General features: G+C 39.0%; 1 protein-coding gene across 1 annotated transcript in view; it reads left to right on the forward strand.

Annotated features, from left to right (window-relative positions):
• The first annotated feature begins 5875 nt into the window (after nt 1-5875).
• Nucleotides 5876-27387, forward strand: part of urahb (urate (5-hydroxyiso-) hydrolase b) — a 66782-nt gene continuing 45270 nt past the window's right edge. Inside the window, exons 1-2 of the mRNA XM_028792656.2 lie at nt 5876-6022; nt 8492-8634. Of these exons, the coding sequence (XP_028648489.1) occupies nt 8495-8634 (140 nt within the window). The 5' untranslated portion in view covers nt 5876-6022; nt 8492-8494. The remainder of the gene's footprint in view (nt 6023-8491; nt 8635-27387) is intronic.

Genomic DNA, 27387 nt, shown 5'->3' on the forward strand with positions numbered 1-27387 from the left:
AGGTGAAACGGTTTGCGAGCTACAGGTGATTTAAAATCCTGGACGGACAAACGAATAGCCATGGTAGCAAATTATAGAAGAAGATTTTACTGTTTAATAATTTATATTTATATGAAATGTGCTTCTTATATATTACTTCATATTCTCATATGATAATGATGTTAATGTTGTTTATATTGATTTCTATGTTATTGTAAGTGCATGTATGTGTGTATATGTATGTATATATATATATATAATATATGTGTATATGTATATATATATATATATATATATATATATATAATATATGTGTATATGTATATATATATATAATATATGTGTATATGTATATATATATAATATATGCGTATATGTATATATATATATATATATATATATATATATATATATATATATATGTGTATATATATATATATATATATATATATATATATATATATATATATATATATATATATATATATATATATGTGTATATATATATATATATATGTGTGTGTATATGTATATATATAATATATGTGTATGTGTATATGTATATATATGACAGCAACACTCACAACAATGACAACACAATTACATTGACAATCATGTTACGTTATTTTTAAAATGTTTCCTTTACTTTTTCATAACCTCTTTAACACACTACTTCTCCGCTGCGAAGCGCGGGTATTTTGCTAGTATATAGATATATATATATATATATATATATACACATCCACATATATATATATATATATATATATATATATATATATATACTAGCAAAATACCCGCGCTTCGCAGCGGAGAAGTAGTGTGTTAAAGAGGTTATGTAAACATATATATACATATACATATATACATATATATACATATCTACATATACACATATCTACATATACATATATATACATATATACATATATATATATATATACATATACACATCCACATTGTGGAAAGCATACCCCCGGCCACAGACAGACAGACACCAAAATGTCCAAAACACACTTCTTTTATTTCTTTCAGCACCACAATGCTTTCCTCCAACACTCTTTCTTCTTCTCTTTCTCTTTCTCACCGGCTCTCCCCTCCTCACAAGCTTCGTCTCCTTCCTCCCAACTCTGGCTCATCTTCTGGAGGGAGGCGGTCCCTTATATACTGACCCGGATGAGCTCCAGGTGCTCCCCTTGATGACACTTCCTGGTGTGGCGGAAGAGTCCAGAGAGTCCCTGGAAGCACTCCGGGTGCCCCTGGGAATTCTTCCGGCAGCACTTCCTGGTGTGGCGGAAGTGCTGCCATCTGGGACTTCACGCCTGTCTGGGCACCCCCTGGTGGTGACCATGTCCTCCGGTAGGGATGAATGTCCCAACTCCGGTCCAGTGGCCCATAAGCAGACCTGGGCGGCTGCCCCCTTGTGGCCCAGGGGAAGTATTGTCCATCACGGGGACCATCCAGGCGTCCCGGCTGGGTAAGGTCCTCACCCATCTGGGACAACATATATACATATATATATACACATATCAACATATATATACACATACATATACACACATACATAAACACACACATATACATATATATATATATATATATAAATACATACATACATAGTGCGTTGTAACACGGGCTGTGATTGTTACATGGGAGGGAGACGACATATCACAGCTTCCCGCTTTCGAATCGGGCCTGTGATTGGTGCTTTGACTGATGCCTAGATCCCACAGTATGTCCCCTTAGGAGAGGCATTAGGCAAGTGTAATTGAATAGTGGTGCTGCAAGTTTAGCTTTACACCTGTTTTTAAGGCTTATTGACTGAAAGGGGCTTTCATGAAAAAACTTAGGGCTTTGCTACAGGATACACCCTCCACAAGTTAAGGAAGTAAAAATAAAGGTATATATTTCTGTTTTATTTAAACCTTTTAAGTTTGTATGCGGGCAGTATGGTGGCGCAGTGAAAGGTGCCAGTTAGGAGACCCGGGTTCGCTTCCCTGCGTGGAGTTTGAATGTTCTCCCTGTGTCTGTCTGGGTTTCCTCCGGGTTCTCCAGTTTCCTCCCACAGTCCAAAGACATGCAGGTTAGGTGCATTGGCGATTCTAAATTGTCCCTGGTGTGTGGGTATGTGTGGGTGTGTGCGCCCTGCGGTGGGCTGGCACCTTGCCCAGGGTTTGTTTCCTGCCTTGTGCCCTGTGTTGGCAGGGATTGGCTCATGTATTAAGGATATAGCGGGTTGGATAATGGATGGATGGACATTTGTATGCATAGACCCATTTGCCCGTTTTCATTTTTTTTCATTCTTCAGTAATATTTCAGCAAATCCGGAGCTTGTCAGTTCAAATCCTGGTACTGACACCACTGTGTGACCCTGAGGAAGTCACTTCACCTGCCCGCGCTGCAAAAAACAAAAGAAATGTAACAAATTGTACCTCAGATGTTGCAAGTTGCTGGAATAAAGGCATAAGTCAAATAGATAAATATGTATTATACACATAGGAACTATTCATTTATTTTCAGTTAAGTCATCTGCAGCAAACCTTTATAAATGAGGGTTTCTCCTTTTTAGATAGTGCAAACTGTTTCTTCTTCATTGAGGTTTTCTCTTGGAGAGCTTTTTTCATTTCATTGAAAATTAAAGCAGCAGCTGCCAAAATATGTAGCTTTCTTATTAATTTTTCAACATTGTGTAAAATAACTTTATAAAGTAACATAAAAGGTTTAAATACTCGTTATCCTTTTACACTAAAATATTACTAAAGAGATACAAAAAAAGTAAAATGCATATGTTGTTTTTCTTTAAGGAGATTAAATATTACTGAAGAAAGAAAAAATAAAAACTAAAACAGCTAAATAGGGCTATGCATACGAACTTAAAAGGTTTAAATAAAACAGAAATATATACTTTTATTTTTACTTCCTTAACTTGTGGAGGGTGTATCCTGTAGCAAAGCCCTAACTTTTTTCGTGAAAGCCCGTTTCAGTCAATAAGTCTTAAAAAGAGGTGTAAAGATATTGACAATAAGCTACGCAAACCCACCAAGACATGCAATCGTTTAAATCAAGGCGCGAGTCGAAAAACACCATCCCGTGCTATTAGTTAACGAATAACACATTTCTATATGTATTGTAAGCATACAATACAACTGATAATATGTTGCGCTTATTTATCTGGTGTACCGACATTTTTGCGCGTTTAACGGCTGAAATCTAACGTGGTTTGTGCCCTTCAGAATGAAAACAGTTTGCATTTACCTTTTTAATAAAAGGCGAGCTTTTAAGCCTGAGAAATCACCCCGTAAATGCACACGTTTAATTCTTTATCAGTTCAAACAACTTAACTATCCAGAACATTTCAGGCATACATCCAGCATTCAAACTATGTATATAAAGCACAACTGTTAGAGGAATTCAGCATTTCTTAATTGAAAATGTTCCTTTAATCCTCAACATGTCTTAATGAGTCGTTCTGGTGGTTTTACTTGACATTTTGATCTTCTGGTTAATTGTGTTTGCAGTTGAGATGTTCTTTCCTGATTTATACTTGTTTTCTCGTTAATATTTGTTTCTCTGGTGTTAGTGTTCTGATTAGAGGTTATTGGTCCTTTGATGTCTCGACGGTTTCTTCTTAGAACAGCTCCTATTACGCAATTCCCTCACATACTGGTCTATTGTTTCGCCGCTTTTCTGGAAACATGTAAAAAACTTGTGCCGCTCAAACGTCACATTGCGCTTTGGGTTGCAATACGTTTCGAATTTTTCAACTATTTTGTTCAATTTCATATTGTCTCCATGTTGTTCAAACTGAAAATTGTTATACACCTCTAGCGCTTCTTCGCCAATTACATGTAGAAGCATAGATGCTTTCATTTTTTCACTTTTCCTATCTGCTTCAATCGCAGCAAGATACAACTCGAATCTCTGTTTAAATCTTTTCCAATTTTCAGCTACATTTCCCTTTAAGTGGAGATTTGGTGGGGGCCTTTAATCCTTCCATATTTTTTTTTCTCTTTTGCTAGAACGTCGTAGCGCTTTCTGACCACGTTTTCGGGTTACTCACAGACACGAGACTCGTTCAAAAGCTAAACCTCTTCTTCACATTCCTCTTCCAATCCGCCACTTCTGACACCATGTAGTGATCTTGTTAGGTTCGTAGTTTAATCAATACACAGGATTGAAAGATATAGTAACTTTTTAATAGACAGACTTTAGAGACATTTACTGTACAAGTTACTACTCTTTCTTTAGTTCACGCCCATTCTCCTACTTGCATCGGCATTCACAGGCATTACTAATCATTCTGTAAGTATCCCTTAATAGACCTTACTAATCAACTATCATTACAAAATGCAATGTGGTTTGTGCCCTTCAGAATGAAAACAGTTTTCATTTACTTTTTTAATAAAAGGCGAGCTTTTAAGCCTGAGAAATCACCCCGTAAATGCACACGTTTAATTGCACATGTGTTAATATGTATGCTTACACAGTATTAAACCCACCAAGACATGGAATCGTTTAAATCAAGGCGCTGCGCTACCTTCTTCCAGATTGGCCCCAAGGCGTTTCACGTGATTACGTAGGAGGCGTGATGACGCAATACGCGACTCTGCCCCCTTCCATTACAGTATGTGGACAAAAATGAGGTTCCAGTTATGACCGTTACGCTTTGAATTTCGAAATGAAACCTGCCTAACTTTTGTAAGTAAGCTGTAAGGAATGAGCCTGCCAAATTTCAGCCTTCCACCTACACGGGAAGTTGGAGAATTAGTGATGAGTGAGTGAGTGAGTTAGTGAGTCAGTCAGTCAGTCAGTCAGTCAGTGAGGGCTTTGCCTTTTATTAGTATAGATATGTAGATATGTATATATATATGTGTATATATATATGTAGATATGTATATATATATATGTGTGTGTATGTACAGTATGTATGTATGTATGTATGTATGTGTGTATATATATATATGTATGTGTATGTATGTATTTGTATATGTATATATGTATATGTGTGTGTGTATGTATGTGTGTATATGTATGTGTATATATATGTTGATATGTGTATATATATATATATGTATATATATATATATGGATGTGTATATGTATGTACATATATATATATATGTATATATGTATATGTAGATATGTGTACAGTACTTCTCCGCTGCGAAGTGCAGGTATTTTGCTAGTCTAAGAAATATTACCAAAGATGGATTTTACAATCCAAAAAACATATTCAGAGAAATTAAGTCATTTTGGATGCCACTTTGGATTTTGTAAATTTTCTGTTTTGATTCTTTGTTTTTTGACTTTCTGTTCTTGTTTTTGGCATTGTGTTTGGATGTTGGATATTAGCTTTATTTTTTTTTTTGAGTTCTGTCTTGTCAGACATTTGGTATTTTTGTTTTATTAAAAAAAAATGATTAGTACCCTCTCCCATTTTGGAATTTAAAGGCGTCAGCCCTATTTGAGTGGGCAGGTTGAAACTGTAATTTTAAGTTTAAGGGTGAGGCCTACCTTAAATTTTGAAGCCTACTAGGAATCAGATCTATTTTTATTTTTTTTTTGTGACCCAGGTTTTACAACAGTGTGAATGTGAACTCTGCTCTGGAGAAATGAAACACAAGCTCTAATCACTGTGCCACCATCAAAACACATATGTAACTCAAAAACATAACAAACATTTGCCTTTCCTTTAAAAAAGTAATAGATGTCTTATTATTCCCTGTTTCTTGAAGGATTATCATGTTCATGTGCATAAACGAAGAGTATGTTACTTGAATTGTTTTTTTGCATTTTTGGAAGGTCATTATCTTTATCAGTCCACTGCATGTTGCAAGGTCACTTGATAAACAATGAATTGCAACACAAAGTTTTAAAAGAATTTATTTCAAGGATCCATGAGTTTACTGAAGGTCAGATTACTTATTATGCATAGTAATATGCCTTTTTACTTATTAGCAAAGGATACACTGACTTACTGACATTTTGAAAGAGTATCTCCCATCAACATCAGATCAAAGGAAATTAACTGCTCATATCTAAGGTACACCTGAATTATTTTGTTTTGATTTTCATTTCTCTTGATAACATATGTATAACTTTTAATAAAAAAGTGTTATATCAGTGAATCAACTGAAAGCTGAGCATGTTACTAATCTGTAATCTTTTTTTGTACTTATTGACCAGTTTGAGTCTTAAAAAATGAACTAGTTAGCAGAAGAATTATTTCTGTATTTATGTAAAGCTGTTATATTGTTTAAATGGTTATTATTGTTATTCCAATTCTAAAGCTCATTCAAAAAAGAAATCAGTGCAACAGACTTCTGCCAGGCTGATATCCCCTCTGCACAATGCTGTTGGGATTTGTACAAGGTCCCTTTTACCATGAATTTGAGTACTTTAGATAGTCGGTGCATGAATGAAAAGAGAGACTGATGTCTATATCGAGAATCTCATCATTTTATTTGGATTCTAAGTATTCTAAGGTATAAAGCCAATTTAATACACAAAAATAATTTCACTGTTTTATCAATGTGAGAAGATATATTAGTGTATCAAGCACATTAACGAATTACCACTAAAAACATTATTGATTTGGCTGTATTTCCATAAATATATGTATCGACAAGGAATGCAACAATTAAATATGACTGTCAAGTATGACGGACAGACAGACAGACAGACAGACAGACAGACAGACAGACAGACAGACAGACAGACAGACAGACAGACAGATAGATAGATAGATAGATAGATAGATAGATAGATAGATAGATAGATAGATAGATAGATACTTTATTAATCCCAAGGGGAAATTCACATACTCCAGCAGCAGCAGCATACTGATAAAGAACAATATTAAATTACATTGATAACAATGCAGGTAACAGACAGACAATATCTTTGTATAATGTTAACGTTTACCCCCCCCCCCCCCCCGGGTGGAATTGAAGAGTCGCATAGTGTGGGGGAGGAATGATCTCCTCAGTCTGTCAGTGGAACAGGACAGTGACAGCAGTTTGTCGCTGAAGCTGCTCTTCTGTCTGGAGATGACACCGTTTAGTGGATGCAGTGGATTCTCCATGATTGACAGGAGCCTGCTCAGTGCCCGTCGCTCTGCCACAGATGTCAAATTGTCCAGCTCTATGCCTACAATAGAGCCTGCCTTCCTCACCAGTTTGTCCAGGCATGAGGCATCTCTTTTCTTTATGCTGCCTCCCCAGCACACCACCGTGTAGAAGAGGGCGCTCGCCACAACTGTCTGGTAGAACATCTGCAGCATCTTATTGCAGATGTTGAAGGACGCCAGCCTTCTAGGTCCGCACCCTCTGTACACAGTCACCTCTGATGATCACGGAGTCCATGAGAGGCCTGGGCCTCCTAAAATCCACCACCAGCTCCTTGGTTTTGCTGGTGTTCAGTTGTAGGTGGTTTGAGTCGCACCATTTAACAAAGTCCTTGATTAGGTTACTGTACTCCTCCTCCTGCCCACTCCTGATTCAGCCCACGATAGCAGTGTCGTCAGTGACCTTTTGCACGTGGCAGGACTCCGAGTTGTATTGGAAGTCCGATGTATATAGGTTGAACAGGACCGGAGAAAGTACAGTCCCCTGCGGTGCTCCTGTGTTGCTGACCACAATGTCAGACCTGCAGTTCCCGAGATGCACATACTGAGGTCTGTCTTTAATAAGACAGTCCACAATCCATGCTACCAAGTATGAATCTGCTCCCATCTTTGTCCCTAAGGAGCAGAGGTTGGATGGTGTTGAAGGCGCTAGAGAAGCCCAGAAACATAATTCTTATAGCACCACTGTTTCTGTCCAAGTGGGAGAGGGATCGGTGTAGCATATAGATAATATGTGCAGAATATGAATAATCACAATGTGACTTTTAACCTTTGGACTTCAAAAGTATGAGGTAATGTTTGATAAGAAATCTAAAAATATAATTTGAGATACTTCATTCAGAAACATTTGCAGAATCTAGTACGTTGACAAGAGTACTACTGCACATTGAGTGGAGTTCTGTCTTTGTTTGTATGGGTTTCCTGTGGGTGTCCTCTATTTATCTTCTATAGTTAGGTTGATTGCTGAATTAAAATTTTGGTAGTGTTTAACTGCCATATATCATGCTCTCTTTCTTTACAATGGATAAACTGACTATTATTTTTATGTACTAATGATAGATATTTTTTTCTAAATCTGCTTAATTCAACAGTTATAATAAAATAGAGGTGATGCTGTGTTTCAGTGCCTCAAAACTCCAATGTTAAATATATTAATATTTTCTTTCCATACACAATGGTATTTCTCCATGTAGACAATTTTTCTTCCACATCTTGAAGGCTAGCAGGTTAGGAGTGGAGACTTTTTAATTTGTTTAAATTGCTACAGCTTTTCTGATCTTACTATTGTGGTGCTTTTTGTTATCCTTAAAACTCATAAATCATCTTTCAAAGGCACTATATATAATACAGTAAAGAGTACATTTGTTTATTTCTGCTATACTGTAGGTAATGAGAATGGCATTAGCATCAGGGAGTATTCTTACAACCCACGTACTAAACACAGCTAATGGAATCCCAGCAGCACACTTGGGCCTTAGCATTCACAGAGCAGATTCAGTTCACTCAGAGTGGAATTTTGTCTCTACAGGGTAAGTTACTTCAGTTCAAGTGTTTTTTTCTTGTTTTACTCAAAGATGCAAACTTATATTTCTGTGAAAAAAATGGAAATAGCATTTGTGCTTTTTTGTTTTTCCCTTTTTTATTGGAATAAAGCAGGGACATACTTTTAAATTTCAAAGGTTAACTTATGTTTACTTTAAAGAGACTGACGCAAACATGTGTTGCAACAATTCAAACATTTGTATTTATTTAAAGTAGTGACTTAAAGTTTGGAAAGGGATTCAGATCAGATTAGTTAATTAGTATTAGTTGATTTCCTTATTGTTACTGAATCTTGGAATTGTCACTTTTTTACTTATATACTACTACAGTGATCACAATTCCTCATTTAACAACAGTGGTCACTTTATTTTACTGGCCTGTTCTACCTAATTTTGTACTACTCCAAGCTGTATGTTGTTAGCCATTGCACAATATTTTATACTGTACTGTAGTTTTTATTGTTCTGAATTGATGTATTACTGTACTGTTAATTGTACCATTAATTGTTAAATTGTTGTTGTATTCTATGAGGTAGACCAGGGGTCTCCTACACGTCGATCACGAGCTACAGGTAGCTTGCAACCTCTTTCCAAGTAGCTCGCCAAAGGGTTAATGAATCCTACATAAATTTGAAAACTTGATTAGTCAAATTTGGGGTGGGCGATCTTTCCAAAAAATCACGATTCACAATCTGAATTGCAATCTATCTTTTCAATGTGGCATACACTTAAATTCAATGTGGCATACATTTAAGAGAATATCCGGACTCAAACTCATCAAGACCTAAGTAACACTTTATTTTAAATATTAAACAAACTTGAATTCAATTGTTCTCTTGTTCGCTTGCTAAATGGAGTTAAGGTACATGCCCCGAAGCTGGCGAGTGAGTGAGGAAGACCCCTCCCCTTGGCCCACTGCCTTTTTCTTGGATTCGCGCAAATAAATCGGTACCGCAAGTGAACTATGATAAATAGCGAAATAAGAAAAGTCGCAGAATCAGCTGGAATTTTTAAGCAAATTATAGAAAAACACCAGATCTAAATCCGTTAAATAGTTCTCTTGTGAAAAGCGGACAGACATACAGACAGACAGACATTTGATTTTATATCTTTTTATATAATACTCTACCGTGACTGTCTGTTTGTCTGTACAGGATTTTGAATCATCTGTAGCTTGCAAACTGTTTGACATATTAACCTGAAATTTGATACACATATACTATGTGACCTCTACTGTCCGCTTTCGGGGTGATGATTTTTATTACTCTTTTTATTTTTATTTTATTTTATTGTAGAATCAACTCATCCATGCGGCACATGCGTATGGCTAAATCATTCTTGAGGCAGATTGAAGAATTAAGTGCCAGCTTAAGTGAAAAACTAAAAAAAACATACTAAGTAATTGCAACACAAAACTGACGTAAGAAGAGCTGCTCAGGAAGCAGCAAGCACATCAACCTCTGAGCAAATGAATGCTTAACTTAAAAAGAAAGAGAATGAAAACGGTTAAGTTAAGTGTATTCACTGCACATTATCGTGCAATCCGCCGTTACTGGTATTATGTATTAGTAAACTTTCGAAATAATGTGCAGTTAAAGTCTCAACAGCATCCTCAGAATTTCTGGAGCTTAGTAGAGCCAGATAACTATAAGAATCTTCACCAGGCAGCTCTGAAAATGTCTGCTTTGTTTGGGTCTACATACCTCCGTGAGTCTGCCTTTTCTGACATGAATGTCAAGAAATCAAAGTTCAGAACAAGACTGACAGATGAACATTTAAATGACTCCATAAGAGTGAACCTAAGTGGACATGTGAATACTCTTGTGAAATGAAACAGTGACATGTCACAAAATGACAAATGAATAAGTAATATCTGTTGTGAGATATGGCCGGCTATTTATCCCGGCCAATACCCCCAGGCCGCCAGATGGAGCCCTCCTTGCAGCATGGAGGTACCCCGAATGCCAGCAGGGAATTATGGACAGTGGAGTTTTAATTCACTGCCCTGCCGGATACCACAGGGGCCGCCAGGAGTCGCTGCAGGGAGGCCCAGGGATTGTTATTTGCACCATAACCCGGAAGTGCGTCTTAATCACAGCGACACAAGGAATGACGTGCTTCCAGGGTGAAGAAAAAGGATTTTTATCTGACCGGAAGTGTCACATGTCACGTGGACAGAGAAGGCGAAACACTTCCGGGTCAAGGACTATAAAAGGACGATGGGAAATCCCAGAGGCTGAGCTGAGTTGGGAGGCAGGGTGGCTAAGTGTCTGGGAGTGGAGGATTGTTTATTATTGTAGTGATTCTTGTTTATTGGAGTGGTGTGTAGTAGTGTGCACTTATTTATAATAATAAATATTATTATTATTGGACTTTTATCTGATGTCTGGTCTGAGGGTTCAAGGGGTCGACAGTGTCTCTATTTGTCACACTGTATATTTGTAATTGCATTGTTTTGTTTTGACAGCATTCATGTTTTAATTCAACAGTGTGAGATACACTAGAAAATGCATACAGACATACAAAATGCACTTGCAGGTGAACCAAATATTTTTTTTGATGTTTGAATGCAAAATGTGAGTTGTGGACACCAGCATTTTGTAAACATTCAGGCAAAACAAGCTTATTCAGTTTGTTTGGATTGAAATAAGCTATGAGAATAAACATTAGAAAACATGAGTAGCCCTCGGCCATTTTCATTTTGTAAAAGTAGCTCTCAGGGAAAAAAAGGTTGGAGACCCCTGAGGTAGACAATGTGAAGCCCGGTGCGCATAAAGCCGTCCCAACTCAAGAAAGACAGGCAGGGCACAGGTTGAACACACAACACACACCTTTATGCCTCTTCACAGTATACAAATAATGTCAAGAATGACAGCACAGTCCTTCCTCCTCCAGTCCTCCACACAGGCTTTGTCCTTCTTCATCCCGACACTGGCCATTGAATACTGGCGGTTGGCCCCCTTTTATAGGAGTGGTCAGAATTTAACATCTTTTTAAAGAAAGAAATATCCTCTAACAGGACAATTCAGTAATCAGGCTGGAAAAAAGGTGTTCATTGTATCTTTTAATGACTCCTCGGCAAAATGCCTTGAAGGGAGCATTCTTCAAAAGCAGTCTGTTACAGCATGGTCAGAATGGTAGAGGGAAGGATAGAGGTTCATTTTATAAACTGTTGAATTTACATACAGTCTCAATCAATGCATACATTTTACTCTGGTTGGTTCATTGGTTTACACCCAAATAATTTATATAAGATAAAAGTATATTATATTATATTCTGGTTCTTCTTATACCTTTTGAGATGAGACACCACCCTTTAAATTTCTGTGCATATAACAACTGTCCATTCTAGTTTATAGGACATCAGCTGATTTCTTAGTCATCTCTTAGTCATCCTTCAGTACATTTTGTATATTACATCAACCTTTCTTCTGGTACATTCTTTATTTACTTGACCATCTCAGTATTTTTCCTAAACTAATGCTTATATTTCAGTGCACATTTTGTTGTTCACTTGATCTTTATTTGGTTTCCCACATTTATTAACCGTTTATGCTATTTCTGTTTATGCTATTTGCATTTCACATGTAGTTTTTCCTGAAGTTTTTCTCATGTCGGGTTGGGTTTGGATTTTCATTCAATTTTACTGATACTGTTAAAAATATAGTACTGTTACATTTTCTGAATTTTAGTTTCAACTGAAGTATTTTTCTAATGACATCCCCAGTCCCAAACCAGTACTGGGACCATGTTTCCATTTTAATAGTGAGGTTTAGAATAACTGACTAGAGTCCACTTTATTCCTTTCATTCCTCTAAGGAAAAGGTTAGAATCATACTGGCCTTGTAAATAAGAGGGCAGTCCATTTTGGGACAGTGAGGCACTCGGCACTTTACTGAGTTAGAACATAGATCCTCTCCATGTCCTGCTTCTGACATCAAACCAATGCTGCACAGTGCCTACCAGCACTGACCCGTTGGATTCTGGCTGATACTCTTTTAGTAGCTTGCTATCCTTAAAATGATTACTAGTTTTAAGGCACACAAAGATAGAATGTGACTTTGCAGAGTTTTTTAATAGGCATCCCTTCCATTGGTGATGTCAAGCCAGCTCATACCTAGGTGACTCATCAGTGGTTGATGTGATTTGTCTAGTGCTGTTGCATACTTATGCAGTTCACTTAGAATCTCATATTCACAGTACATGCAAAAATGTACAGTATACTATACAAAAAAATATGTATGGAAGCGAAGGTTTGTCATATGGTTTGCATATTTGTAATTGGAGATCCACAAAGAGAGAGAATGAATCACGTATCATAAAGAATTTTTTATTCCTGAGCTTTCAGCTCCTGCCAGGAGCCGTCATCAGAGGATAATGATTAGATATACAAGAATCAAAGGCAATATATAGCAAAATTAGGTAGGGTGGTGTGGGGGTAGATGAGTGTGTGCTTGGTAATGAGGTGGGGTTAGGAGGGTGTTGGTCGTTAAGTTTTATTTATTATGAGGATGTTCTTCTTAAGTTTGCATATGCTGGGTTTATGTCCAAATGTCTGTTAATGACGTTTTCGTTTGATAGGCAAGATTCAGCCAGCTCTCTGGCACTTTTAGTACTGGCCTTAAATCTTACTTGTACATTGTCCCGTGTGTGTGTCCGGTTGAATTTGTGTACGTAAAAATCAGTGATCGTGAGTCCTTCCTTCTGACGGCATTTTGATGCTCCTGTATATGTGTTGCGATTCTTTTTGACATTTGTCCTATGTATACTGCTGGGCAAGAACTGCATGAAATGCTATAAACTGTGTTTCATGTCTCTGCTGCTGATTTCTTGTTTTTGGCATTAAAAAGGACAGTGCGCAGATTGTTTGGAGGTTTGTGTGCTATTCTGATGCCTGATTTGGACAGGATATGTGCAGCACCTTCTGACACTCCGTGATGATAAGGAAGTGTGTGCCAGGTGGGATGGGGTTCAGATTGGAGTCGACTGTTTGCTGGGTTCTGTGGCGTCTCCTGTGTAGACATTGTTTAATGAATGTCTTTGGGTAGCCATTTGAAGTGAAAAGATGGAAAAGATAGCGTCTTTTGTTTGTTTTTGTCTCATTCCAATTACAATGGGTGTGAATTCTTCTGAATAAAGTCTTAATATAGCTCCGTTTATGAGATGCTGGGTGATTGCTGGCGAAGTGTAATATCTTGTCTGAATAGCATTCCTTACGGTAGACACTTGTGGAGTCGTTACTTCTTTCGATGGAGATGTCCAGGAAATTTATATTGGGTTGTTTCTTTTTCCATGGTGAATTGGATTGCAGGGAATTTTGTTGATGTGGTTATAGAAATCATTCAGCTGGTCGCTTTTTAATATGACAAATGTGTCGTCTACGTAGTGTATCTAAATTTTGGGTGTGAGTTGAGAAAGAACCACGTTTTCGAATCGATGCATTACCAGTTCTGCCAGAAGTCCTGATAATGGTGATACCATTGGCATGCCTTCTATTTGAATGTAGTGAGTTTTCTGGCAAAGTGATATTAGGTGCATTATGTCTTTAGTGAACAGCTTCGTTCTTGTCTTTATGGTGGGGTCATTATTAAAAAAAATATGTATATGCATGCACCCGAAATCCAGATATAAAATATAAAAATATTACAAAAAAACACACAAGTGTATATTTGCATAACCCATTAAATCATAATGGTGCTGTTTAGATCCCTGTTCTGCATTTTAAAGTGTAGTCACTACCAGCAAGCCCGCGATTCTCGAAAGAATCGCAAATCCAAGAATGGCAATCACCTCATGGAGGGTGGGTGCGTCCTGGGAAATGTCATTTAATTAAATAAACATATTTGTACTAAAGCGGTTTCTTTTTGGAGATGTGACTCATGTGGTTGGGGTGTTTCAGGAGCTTGTTGTAGGCGCCCTGTTTCCATCAGGACGTAAATGCATGACACTATCGCGGTGAAACGGCGGCTCACCGTCATCACTTTGAAACACAATTGCCACTTCATTAACGATGGGAACATTGTATCGTCTTGGATCCTGTTCTTTGTCTTTTATTAGCACTAAGGCAATTGTAGTTGGTGCCACACCGTCCGCCTCTGCTTTTGTATTGGCTTCTTTTTCAACCTCATGTAGCATTTTCATAGACTTTGCTAATGGGTGATTGTTTATGACTTCAGCTACGTTTCTCATTATTAGCTCTGTGGTTGATATACTGCGTCATCCAGATATAACACGTACATTTGGGCACATTTGCGGTGGTGATTTGGCTCAGGGTGCACTGTTCCAATCCGATGCAATATTTGTCAACACACGCGAAAGCAGTATGGGCCATTCCCAGGGGGGAAGCCGGTGCGTGATGAAATATCATGGAGGGTGGGTGCGTCCTGGGACAGTTCATTTCAACGCACTTCTGTTATTGTTTTTGTTAATGCAGTCTCGTTTTTGTTTTTTTATGGCTGTGTCGTCGTATATGCGGTGGTGTGGCCGGTCGCGTCCGGGCGGCTGTACAACCTGGCGTGCACGCTTTACCTCAGGTATAGTTCACAGGTCGTAGGCATGGTAAAGTTTCCATTTAATTCAATAATCCCATTTGAACTAAAGTGGTTTCTTTGTGTGGGCTCCTTCGTTCCTTGTTTTTATCCATGTTGTTTGGATGCCACCTACTGACTCTGGTTTGAACTAAAGCGGTTTGTTTGTGATACGGAGTGTTCGTTTATTGTTTTTTTTCCATCTGGTGTCGTATCTGTGTTTTCTATGGCTGGACTGTTAATAATGTATTACTGTAATACTGTAATGTGATTCAAATATGGCGGCACGGTGGCGCAGTGGTAGCGCTGCTGCCTCGCAGTTAGGAGACCCGGGTTCGCTTCCCGGGTCCTCCCTGCGTGGAGTTTGCATGTTCTCCCCGTGTTTGCGTAGGTTTCCTCCGGGCGCTCCGGTTTCCTCCCACAGTCCAAAGACATGCAGGTTAGGTGGATTGGTGATTCTAAATTGGCCCTAGTGTGTGCTTGGTGTATGGGTGTGTTTGTGTGTGTGTCCTGTGGTGGGTTGGCACCCTGCCCAGGATTGGTTCCCTGCCTTGTGCCCAGTGTTGGCTGGGATTGGCTCCAGCAGACCCCCGTGACCCTGTATTTGGATTCAGCGGGTTGGAAAATGGATGGATGGATGGATTCAAATATGCTGTGTAGTCTGGACCTTTGTGGATTCCGTACTGTAATACTGTAATGTGATTCAAATATGCTGTGTAGTCTGGATGTCTGGGGATTCCGTACTGTAATACTGTAATGTGATTCACATATGCGCTGAATCGTTTCGTTTTTGTTTTCTCCGTGGCTGTGTCGTTAGCTATGGGCTCGGATTTGTATTTCCGTTAGTTGAGCTGTTTCATTTTTGAGCCGTGACACCTTTGCCTGGGAGCTGTTTCGTGCGCTTCATTTGTCTAGTGGGTGTGTTTTCTGTGGCTGTCTTGTTAGCTATGGGCGGGCTCGTTGCAGTGGCGATCACACTGGTAGGCGTGTTTTGTGTGGCTGTGTCGTTAGCTATGGGCGGGCTCGTTGCAGTGCGGCAGTGTGCGTGCGCTTCGATGCGCCCTGCGTCCATAACCTTCGGTTAGTAATATGGATTTGATAGTTTACGCAAATCTAGTTGCAGGTGGTTGTGTTGGTTACCAAACTCCAAATAGAATAAGAATGAATTTTAACATAAAACTCATCCTTTCAGAAAATGTATGGAAGTAATGAAAAAGTTTCATAACATTTTCTATAATAAAACTTTTGAACAGAAATTAAGGGACATTATCGTCATAGTTTATATTTGTACTTAGGAGACCACATTCGGAGGACTGGGTGCAGTTTTGGTTATTCTATAACTATATATCATGAGTAACTCTGATAGAGTTAGTAAATCTTTGCAAACTTTAAAGGAGAAAGAACTTATCCACAAAAATAATAATTATTCATATGTGGACAAAACTGTAGAGACAGAATTATATAAGCTAATATTTAAGGATATTAAGTAAAATTAAAAGGAAAATAATACTGGAAAATGTTGTGAAAAAGAATATGGTGGCAAAATTGAATGCCAACATGAAAATTCCCTTCCATTCCCTCCAGGAGATACTGTCTTGGAGCACTTTTAGCTCCAGGCTCCTCTCACCACAGTATGCTAAGAAGCACCTGTGGTGATCTTTTCTGCCCACTGCTATTAGGCAATTCAGTGCTTCCTCCTGATGTACTTGTTAAGTTAATTTTGAAAAACTTGCCCTATATACATTTACTTATTTATATGTGTATTTGTTTATTGATTGATTGATTGGCTGTATTATTTCTCCTGTGAGTATATATACAGTGCATCCGGAAAGTATTCACAGCACATCACTTTTTCCATATTTTGTTATGTTACAGCCTTATTCCAAAATTGATTAAATTCATTTTTTCCTCAGAATTCTACACACAACACCCCATAATGACAATGTGAAAAATGTTTACTTGAGATTTTTGCAAATTTATTAAAAATAAAAAAATTGAGAAAGCACATGTACATAAGTATTCACAGCCTTTGCCATGAAGCTCGAAATTGAGCTCAGGTGCATCCTGTTTCCCCTTATCATCCTTGAGATGTTTCTGCAGCTTAATTGGAGTCCACCTGTGGTAAATTCAGTTGATTGGACATGATTTGGAAAGGCACACACCTGTCTATATAAGGTTCCACAGTTGACAGTTCATGTCAGAGCACAAACCAAGCATGAAGTTAAAGGAATTGTCTGTAGACCTCCGAGACAGGATTGTCTCGAGGCACAAATCTGGGGAAGGTTACAGAAAAATTTCTGCTGCTTTGAAGGTCCCAATGAGCACAGTGGCCTCCATCATCCATAAGTGGAAGAAGTTCAAAACCACCAGGACTCTTCCTAGAGCTGGCCGGCCATCTAAACTGAGCGTTCAGGGGAGAAGGGCCTTAGTCAGGGAGGTGACCAAGAACCCGATGGTCACTCTGTCAGAGCTCCAGAGGTCCTCTGTGGAGAGAGGAGAACCTTCCTGAAGGCCAACCATCTCTGCAGCAATCCACCAATCAGACCTGTATGGCAGAGTGGCCAGACGGAAGCCACTCCTTAGTAAAAGGCACATGGCAGCCCGCCTGGAGTTTGCCAAAAGGCACCTGAAGGACTCTCGGACCATGAGAAAGAAAATTCTCTGGTCTCATGAGATAAAGATTGAACTCTTTGGTGTGAATGCCAAGCGTGACGTTTGGAGGAAACCTGGCACCATCCCTACAGTGAAGCATGGTGGTGGCAGCATCATGCTGTGGGGATGTTTTTCAGCGGCAGGAACTGGAGACTAGTCAGGATAAAGGAAAGATGACTGCAGCAATGTACAGAGACATCCTGGATGAAAACCTACTCCAGAGCACTCTTGACCTCAGACTGGGGTGACGGTTCATCTTTCAGCAGGACAACGACCCTAAGCATACAGCCAAGATATCAAAGGAGTGGCTTCAGGACAACTCTGTGAATGTCATTGAGTGGCCCAGCCAGAGCCCAGACTTGAATCCGATTGAACATCTCTGGAGAGATCTTAAAATGGCTGTGCACTGACGCTTCCCATCCAACCTGATGGAGTTTGAGAGGTGCTGCAAAGAGGATTGGGCGAAACTGGCCAAGGATAGGTGTGCCAAGCTTGTGGCATCATATTCAAAAAGACATCAGGCTGTAATTGCTGCCAAAGGTGCATCGACAAAAGTATTGAGCAAAGGCTGTGAATACTTATGTACATGTGATTTCTCAGTTTTTTTATTTTTAATAAATTTGCAAAAACCTCAAGTAAACTTTTTTCACATTGTCATTATGGGGTGTTGTGTGTAGAATTCTGAGGAAAAAAATGAATTTAATCCATTTTGGAATAAGGCTGTAACATAGCAAAATGTGAAAAAAGTGATGCGCTGTGAATACTTTCCGGATGCACTGTATGTTTTTATGTTTCTGCTGCTGTATGCATCTGAATTTCCCTATGGGATTAATAAAGTTTATCGAATTTAATCTAATCTATTTAAGTAGTTCAATACCATTCCATTTTATAGGCCTGCTTAATCCTGAGCAGGGCTATTGGAGGGCACAGCCTATTCAAGCGAGCATAGGGCACAAAGCAGAAACAATCCCTGGACAGGGCGCAAGCACTTCAAAGGGTGAACACACTCATGTGCACACACTAAAGCCAATTGAACATTGCTAATCCACCTAACCTGTATGTTTTTGGACTATTGGAGAAGCCAACACATGGGAAGAACATGCAAAATCCATGCACAGAGGAACTAAGATGCGAACCATGTCCTCCTTACTTCAAGGCAGAAGCAGTAGTTCATATACTACTGGTGTGCTTTTCTAGCAATGGATTTATGTATGCACTATATTGGTTTCATTCACATTTTATACTGGTTTCATTTGGGTAATAGGTTGGTTTTGTGCTTGAGCTCTATTGGATTTATGTGTGCACCAGATCGATTACAAGTCTGAATTGTATTGGTTTTATGTGTGTCCTATGCTGGCTTCGCATACAAATATTCTGGTTATGCATATGCATCATATTGCAGCTTTGTGTATGAACTATATTGGTTCTCCGTTTGAACTATAATGGTTGATCTACAGCAGAAAAGAGAGAGGCAAGAAACAGGAACTCGAGCCGGTAGAGGCATGGGGAGTGAAGAGAAATTGGTAGGAGATGAATCTGTGTTAAAACAGTGCAATATTTTATTTTTTGCACACTAGTTTTATGAAAGGACTTGGTGGTAATTACTATTGTTTAATAGTATATAACTGTGAGTCTGAAATGAACACAAGGTACATATTAAGCCGTCTTCTTATTCTCTCTCAGCTACATATTTGCTTGCAACCAGTGACTGAACCTTTCAACACAGCTTTTGCAAACTAGTTACTTATTCTAAAGGCAAAATATTTTACATTTACAGTTGACACCTTTATCTAACATACAGTACCACATTTAGATACTACATATTACATTTGTTTTTCCCTGCACCGCACCGCACTCATGGTCACAAAGTGTCAGTATCAGGACTTGAACCCACAAATTCAAGGTGTGAAGTGCAAAGTTTTAACCACTACACCAAAATGCTTGCACATCTACAACATGTACAGTATATTAATTAGCATAATATAAACTGGTCCATTCTTTGAAAAGGCAAAAATGTTCCACATTTTGGACCAGCACAGGTGAATTACATCATATTGGGTCACCTTACCTTTCACAGTTTTGTGACAAAGCAGATGCCTTTGTTAAGATGCAGCTGAGTTTTGCCAAGCCCAATGCAGGTACCTGGGTGAAATTGACAAAATATATACACTCCAATATCTGATAAACAGGATTTACTTTGATGTTTAATGTGGTTAAATTATGTTCGGCCACATTCATTTTCACAGTTTTGTGTCAAGACAGATTCCTTTGTTAAACTGGAGTTGAATTTAACATTTTCAGCCCATGCAGGTCCAAAATGTGGAATATTTATTTTTTCAAATAATGGATTGATTTGTAAAGTTGCACACTGTAGAATATTTCACATTGTCATTAAAATAGAATAAGAAACTGGTTTGCAAAAGCTGTGTGAATAAATACAGTAGCTGACTGAAAGCATATATGTAATGTGACGGATGGCCGGGGTCCATACCTGGCTGGGACCCCCCTTCACCACATCTGCCAGGGGGACAAGGGTGGGAACCCCAGTATCTCCCCCTGGATGCTATATGGCAGCCTCCCTGGGTTGCAGCAGTGCCTCGGACTCCCCCAGGGTTTCATGGGGGTTGGAGTTCTGTGTAGCTCTGTGGGGTTCTTTTGGGCCACTGGTTTCGCCTTACCCGGAAGTGCAGCCGGATGCTGCCAATCAATCACCTGGAGCACTTCTGGGTACCCAATAAAAGGGAGCCAGCAACCACCACTCAGCGGCCAGAGTCGGGTAGAGGTGGACAAAGCTTGCTGAGGAGGAGTGGTGGTGGAAGAGAGGAGAAGAAGAGTGCTTGGTGTACTGTACTGTGTTGTGGCTGGAGTGATTACAGGGAAGATGTACCCTCCAGCTGAAGAAAAATAAATAGTTTGTTTTATTTTACCTGTGCCTCCACGCCAATCTGTGTCGGGTCAGGCACTATATAGCGTCTTCTTACAATAGCTAGGAATGAATAAAAAGCCAGCTAAATGCATACCAAATTTCAGCCCCATGATCACTCAAAATTAATAGAAAATACTGTTAAAAATAATTACCACAAAGTCCTTTCACAAATATAGAGTGTCACACAAAAGTATTCAATCCCCTTGAGAATCATCCTCTGATATTTAGTTTTGAGGGATGGCCTGCTCTAGTTAGAGTGATAACAGAGACGTAGCAAACACAGACACTTTTCCTTTAAATAAGGTATGTGTGTGTATATCTTTTGCAGGTCCACCCAACAGGATGGCACGCCGAAGAGCATTCTGAAAGCACGATCCTTGCGTCTGTGGAAGACAGCATATCGGTCACCAGGGCAACTGCAGGCTGCTAGCTCTGTAGCAGCTTGCCGTGAAAACAAATCCTAAAAGATTGCGGTCGCACTATGAGCACCTGCTGTCGATGGGGGATGCAAAGAATATTGTAAATGCAGCGAACAGTACTACTTGGCCAGTAACCTGGTCACGACCCTGCCTGATTGCTGTGTCAGTGTATAGGAGAGTGGTAGATCCTGCTGCAATAAATATCCGTGCTATTCCTATTTTAAGCAGAATCAAGCTGGTTTTGCTAAAGTACTGAGACTCAACCTCGTGTTTTGGGGTGCAAGACAGGGACTCACACCTCAATATATATATACTGTGTATATATATATATATATATATATATATATATATATATATATATATATATATATATATATATATATATAAACATATAAATTGGTTCAGATATATACATTGGTTGAGATACATTGGTTGAGATATATATAAATTGGTTTGCATAGATCCGTTCTGATATATATACATTGGTTGAGATACATTGGTTTGGATATATACATTGGTTTGAATACATCCGTTCAGATATATACATTGGTTGAGATATATACATTGGTTGATATACATTGGTTAGGCTATATGTATTGGTTTAAATAGTTTGGTTCAGATACATCCGTTCAGATATACAGTAGAACCTCGGTTTGCAAGCATAATTCGTTCTGGAAATGTGCTCGCAGTCCAAATCACTCGTATATCAAAGTGAGTTTCCCCATAAGAAATAATGGAAACTCAGATGATTTGTTCCACAACCCAAAACTATTCATATAAAAATGATTAATACGAAATATAAAGTAAAAATACATAAAATAAATTAACCTGCACTTTACATTTGAAAAGAATCATGGCTGGTGTGAGTGAGTTTCTAAACTCTTGTGAGATTCTACCCAACGGGACGACACGCGGAAGAGCGTCCCAAAGTAATTGCAGTCTCCCAGCGCTGTAGCAGTTCGCCATAAAAGCGAATCCGAAAAGATAGATAGATAGATAGACAGATACTTTATTAATCCCAAGGGGAAATTCACATACTCCAGCAGCAGCATACTGATAAAGAAAATATTAAAGAGTGATAACAATGCAGGTATACAGACAGACAAAATCTTTGTATAATGTTACCGTTTACCCCCATAGTCGCATAGTGTGGGGGAGGAATGATCTCCTCAGTCTGTCAGTGGAGCAGGACAGTGACAGCAGTCTCCTCTGTCTGGAGATGATACTGTTTAGTGGATGCAGTGGATTCTCCATGATTGACAGGAGCCTACTCAGTGCCCGTCGCTCTGCCACAGATGTCAAACTGTCCAGCTCCATGCCTACAATAGAGCCTGCCTTCCTCACCAGTTTGTCCAGGCGTGAAGCGTCTCTCTTCTTTATGCTGCCTCCCCAGCACACCACTGCGTAGAAGAGGGTGCTTGCCACAACCGTCTGGTAGAACATCTGCAGCATCTTATTGCAGATGTTGAAGGATGCTAGCCTTCTAAGGAAGTATAGTCGGCTCTGTCCTTTCTTACACAGAGCATCAGTATTGGCAGTCCAGTCCAATTTATCATCCAGCTGCACTCCCAGGTATTTATAGGTCTGTACCCTCTGCACACAGTCACCTCTGATGATCACGGGGTCCATGATGGGCCTGGGCCTCCTAAAATCCACCACCAGCTCCTTGGTTTTGCTGGTGTTCAGTTGTAAGTGGTTTGAGTCGCACCATTTAACAAAGTCCTTGATTAGGTTCCTGTACTCCTCCTCCTGCCCACTCCTGATGCAACCCACGATAGCAGTGTCGTCAGCAAACTTTTGCACATGGCAGGACTCCGAGTTGTATTGGAAGTCCGAAGTATGCTATAAGCGCTTGCCGTCGATGGGTGATACAAGGAACAAGGAACATTATAAATGCGCAAGGCACAGTACTACTTGGCCACGACCCTGCCTGACTGCTGTGTCTGTGTATAGAAGAGTTGCAGATCCCGCTACAATAAATAACCGAGCTGTTGCTGTTTCAAGCTGAATAAAGCTGGTGTTGCTAAAGTACTGAGACTCAGCTTTGTGTTTTGGGGTGCAAGACGGGGACTCGCACGTCACAGCACACATGCGAGCGCACGCATGCATACACAGTCACAATGCTATAGTAAACAATATACACTCGTACGGATGTTGACTATATGAGTGAGGCATGCTGACTCAGATGGAGAATAGGAGAAGATTGCCCACAATCCCGCAGCAAGAGAAGTTGTGATCACATGACGCTCAGCAGACAAAGCGTATACATACTACTCGTATTGCAAGACCTTGCTCGTTTATCAAGTCAAAATTTATTAAAAATTTTAACTCGTCTTGCAAAACACTCGTAAACCAAGCTACTTGCAAACCGAGGTTCCACTGTATATATTGGTTGAGATAGATCCGTTTGGATATATAGGTCATTCAGATATATTCATTGGTTTGAATAGATCGGTTGGAATTTACGAGCAGGCACAGCGCGCGGCCACCTAAGTTTAGCATCTCCCTTCGCTTCATCATTGCTTCAATATTGTTGGCATTATTGCATGTACTTTATACAAGTAGCATATGCCTGTCTGTCACGTTTTGTTTCGTACGTTGTCTTGGTTGGGAGTCCTCGATTTCAAAGCACTTTTTTTCCTTTCATTATTTAAAACACTTGCACAGAATCCCGCCTCCTCGCCCCGGCTCATTGTACCCGCCTCTCTCGCTCCCTCTTGTCCCGCCCAAGACAGATTCTTCTCAAAAGCTGAGTTACCGGAAAGCAACTGATCTCAACCGCAGTACGCCCCATTTTTTCACCTCATGATACGCTGGTTTATCATTGACCGAAAGCCGCCCGGTGATTTCTGTTATTCCGTATTGGAAGTATCTGCTTTAGCAAGGAACTTAGTTCTATTTACTGAAAGGATGTTATGGAGGAAAACACTGGAGATGCGCTGTTTATTTTAAATGATGATCAGGGATCAGAATGACCAGAATATTCATGCTTCACAAATAACTGATGTCTAACTGTTTTTATAGTAAAACTGACAAAACCACACACATGCACGTACACGCACACAACACACACACTCAAACTCACAAATCGTGGGTCGCACACACTACTGATTAAGTGTATCTGTTGGGGTGATAATTTTTTTCACCCCATAAAACATTAGTTCGTTAAAGATAGAAAGCAGCACGGTAATTTCTATTATTCCTTATTGACAGCATTTAATTTAAGATGACTCACGTCAACAAGGCGAAAGAGTCTCTTATTTTGACAGGACGGTCTTTTTTTAGGCTTTAGCATTTTTGATTGACTTACAATAAAAATAGTTATTACTTACCCTCTTTGCTTCAAATTGGCTTTTTAAAAAACCTTTTTGATATAATTTATTTATGACAGTTTAAAATAAAAAAGTAGTGCTCAAAATTATAATGCGCCGTATTTAACAGGAAGAGGTGGTGGTAGGAATAAGATTGCTGACTCGCAGTTAAATGATCACTGGTTTGTGTGCAGGGGGCTTCCTTTCTGTTATTTTAATTATTTATTTACTTTTACAAATTGCTTTGAGTAGTAAGAAAGGTGCTATAAACACGTAAGGAATTATTATTATTGTTATTATTATAATAATTCAGCCGCTGCGTAGTGGGGTATAAATGGGGACACTATGTGCTCGACAATACCACGTGTTCATTGAAATAATTACGCAGCAAGGTGCGCACGCAATACAAGCATAATGTGTATATTATTGAAGTAAAGGTTCATATAAATTGATTACAGTGCATCCGGAAAGTATTCACAGCACATCACTTTTTCCACATTTTGTTATGTTACAGCTGTTATGTTAAAATGGAATGGTATGGAACTACTTAAATAGATTAGATTAAATTCGATAAACTTTATTAATCCCATAGGGAAATTCAGATGCATACAGCAGCAGAAACATAAAAACATACAGTGCATCCGGAAAGTATTCACAGCGCATCACTTTTTTCACATTTTGCTATGTTACAGCCTTATTCCAAAATGGATTAAATTCATTTTTTTCCTCAGAATTCTACATACAACACCCCATAATGACAACATGAAAAAAGTTTACTTGAGATTTTTGCAAATTTATTAAAAATAAAAAAATTGAGAAAGCACATGTACATAAGTATTCGCAGCCTTTGCCATGAAGCTGAAAATTGAGCTCAGGTGCATCCTGTTTCCCCTGATCATCCTTGAGATGTTTTTGCAGCTTAATTGGAGTCCACCTGTGGTAAATTCATTTGATTGGACATGATTTGGAAAGACACACACCTGTCTATATAAGGTCCCACAGTTGACAGTTCATGTCAGAGCACAAACCAAGCATGAAGTCAAAGGAATTGTCTGTAGACCTCCGAGACAGGATTGTCTCGAGGCACAAATATGTCATAATTCCAGATCAAACGTGAGCACAAGGAGAACATGGGAACAGGTTAAAGTAAAGTACAAAAATATACTGGTAAATATTGGTATATAACTATTTAAAGAATTGTTGACATAAAGAATCATATATAATATAAAAAACATTAATTCTAAAGCTAATAAGAAGGCAGACAAGCAAAAAACAGGTGGAGGTCCATACGGTCCAGATCTAACCCCTGCAGAAGAGTTGGCTATCCAGCAAAATGCCCATCGCCCTGTTTCTGAGGGCATTCCAGGGCAAAGCTCCTCCTCAGAACCAGTGGCAGGATGCAATGGTCACTTAATTTCAGGTAAAGGATGGTCATTGCATATATTTGTCATCGATATGTGCCATAGGTATATTCCATATAGCCCTCTTTTTTATTGGGTAAGTCGCAGGGAATGTCATATCCCTAGAACCTGTGTCTGACCAACGAGATATTGATGAAGGTCAAATATTTGATGAAGACACTGTGTCTGATTATTCGAATCTGCGTACAATCCAGTGCCCCAATCACATTTGGAAATCCTGGGTAATGAGAATGTTAGGCTGATTGTGAGATTCTTCATGGAACTGTGGGCGTTTTTGCCTGTGTGTTTCCATAACTGTAATGGCATGAAATGCCTCTTTTATTGTCTGCAGGTGTCCAGGAAACACTATGAAAACCCGAAGGAAATATGTCAGAGCCAAACAGACTTTACGAATTGCCTGGCAAACTGCACTTTTAGATAGATTTTCCGCATCGCCTATAGTATATAAAAAAAGTGCCGCTTGCAAAAAACCTCAAAGCAATGCATACTGTCTGTGTGGTTGTGAGAGCCCGACTTCGCCTAGTTTGACTTTGAATATAAGGTGCTAATAAATCTTTGAGGTACAATATTCCCCCTCAGTTAAAGCGGTATCTTTCGAAAAGAATTTCCTCCGGGAGCAATAAAAGATCTTGCCGATTGCGCAAAACCCTCTCTATATGAAATTCTCTTCTTATAATTTGTGCATCGATATCAATTGGTCGCTCATTAATGAACGGTGAAGCCATGACTGAATGAATTCCATGTACTGACACTAATTAAGTGTGTGAGCTAATCCTTGTTTACATAGAACAAACCTGCTCCGAGCAGGTTTGAGGATTTGGATGTGTTGCTATGACAACACATCCAGCAAGAGTTTCGAAAAACCGGGATCATGCCAAATCATCAACAATTACATCTGGCTAAACGAGTAATCCACGTACGAAAAATACCCCCCTGATGTGTGCGTTCTAAGGCTTCAGGTATATTAAACGCTATTGATATTTTACCAGGGTGCTCTGTGATTGAGGGAGGACAGTAAACTTGGTTAAAATGATATCGAAAAACACATGTTGCCAGTTGTATTTTCAGTCGTTTTGGCGTGTTTACTGCTCTGTTACCAAAAAATTCTTCAACGGGGCTCATCAACAAAGAAACATGGATAGTAAGATTTAGTAAAATGTCAATAATAATAATACATTGCTTGACATCCAGGAACATTTTACAAAGACATTTAAAAGACAGCTCGTTAAAATAAATGTAGTAATTTATTGTCATGCTATAAGTGATAGCTTGCTCTTAAACATTTGCACAGGTCGTTGTTCCTGGGGATAAAAAAGGAAAAAAAAAATCCATGGGAAAGGCTTTGTTGTTGAACTCAAATTTCACCTCCACCATGTGAGTCATTAAAACTATTGGAATGAAATATAGTTCTATATAAATAAAGAAATAAATTTCCTATCACAACCACCCTTTGACCCATGTACATTGGAGAGGGATCTCATTTTC

Source organism: Erpetoichthys calabaricus, chromosome 9, assembly GCF_900747795.2.
Source record: "Erpetoichthys calabaricus chromosome 9, fErpCal1.3, whole genome shotgun sequence".
In the NCBI taxonomy this organism is placed as follows: Eukaryota; Metazoa; Chordata; class Cladistia; order Polypteriformes; family Polypteridae; genus Erpetoichthys; species Erpetoichthys calabaricus.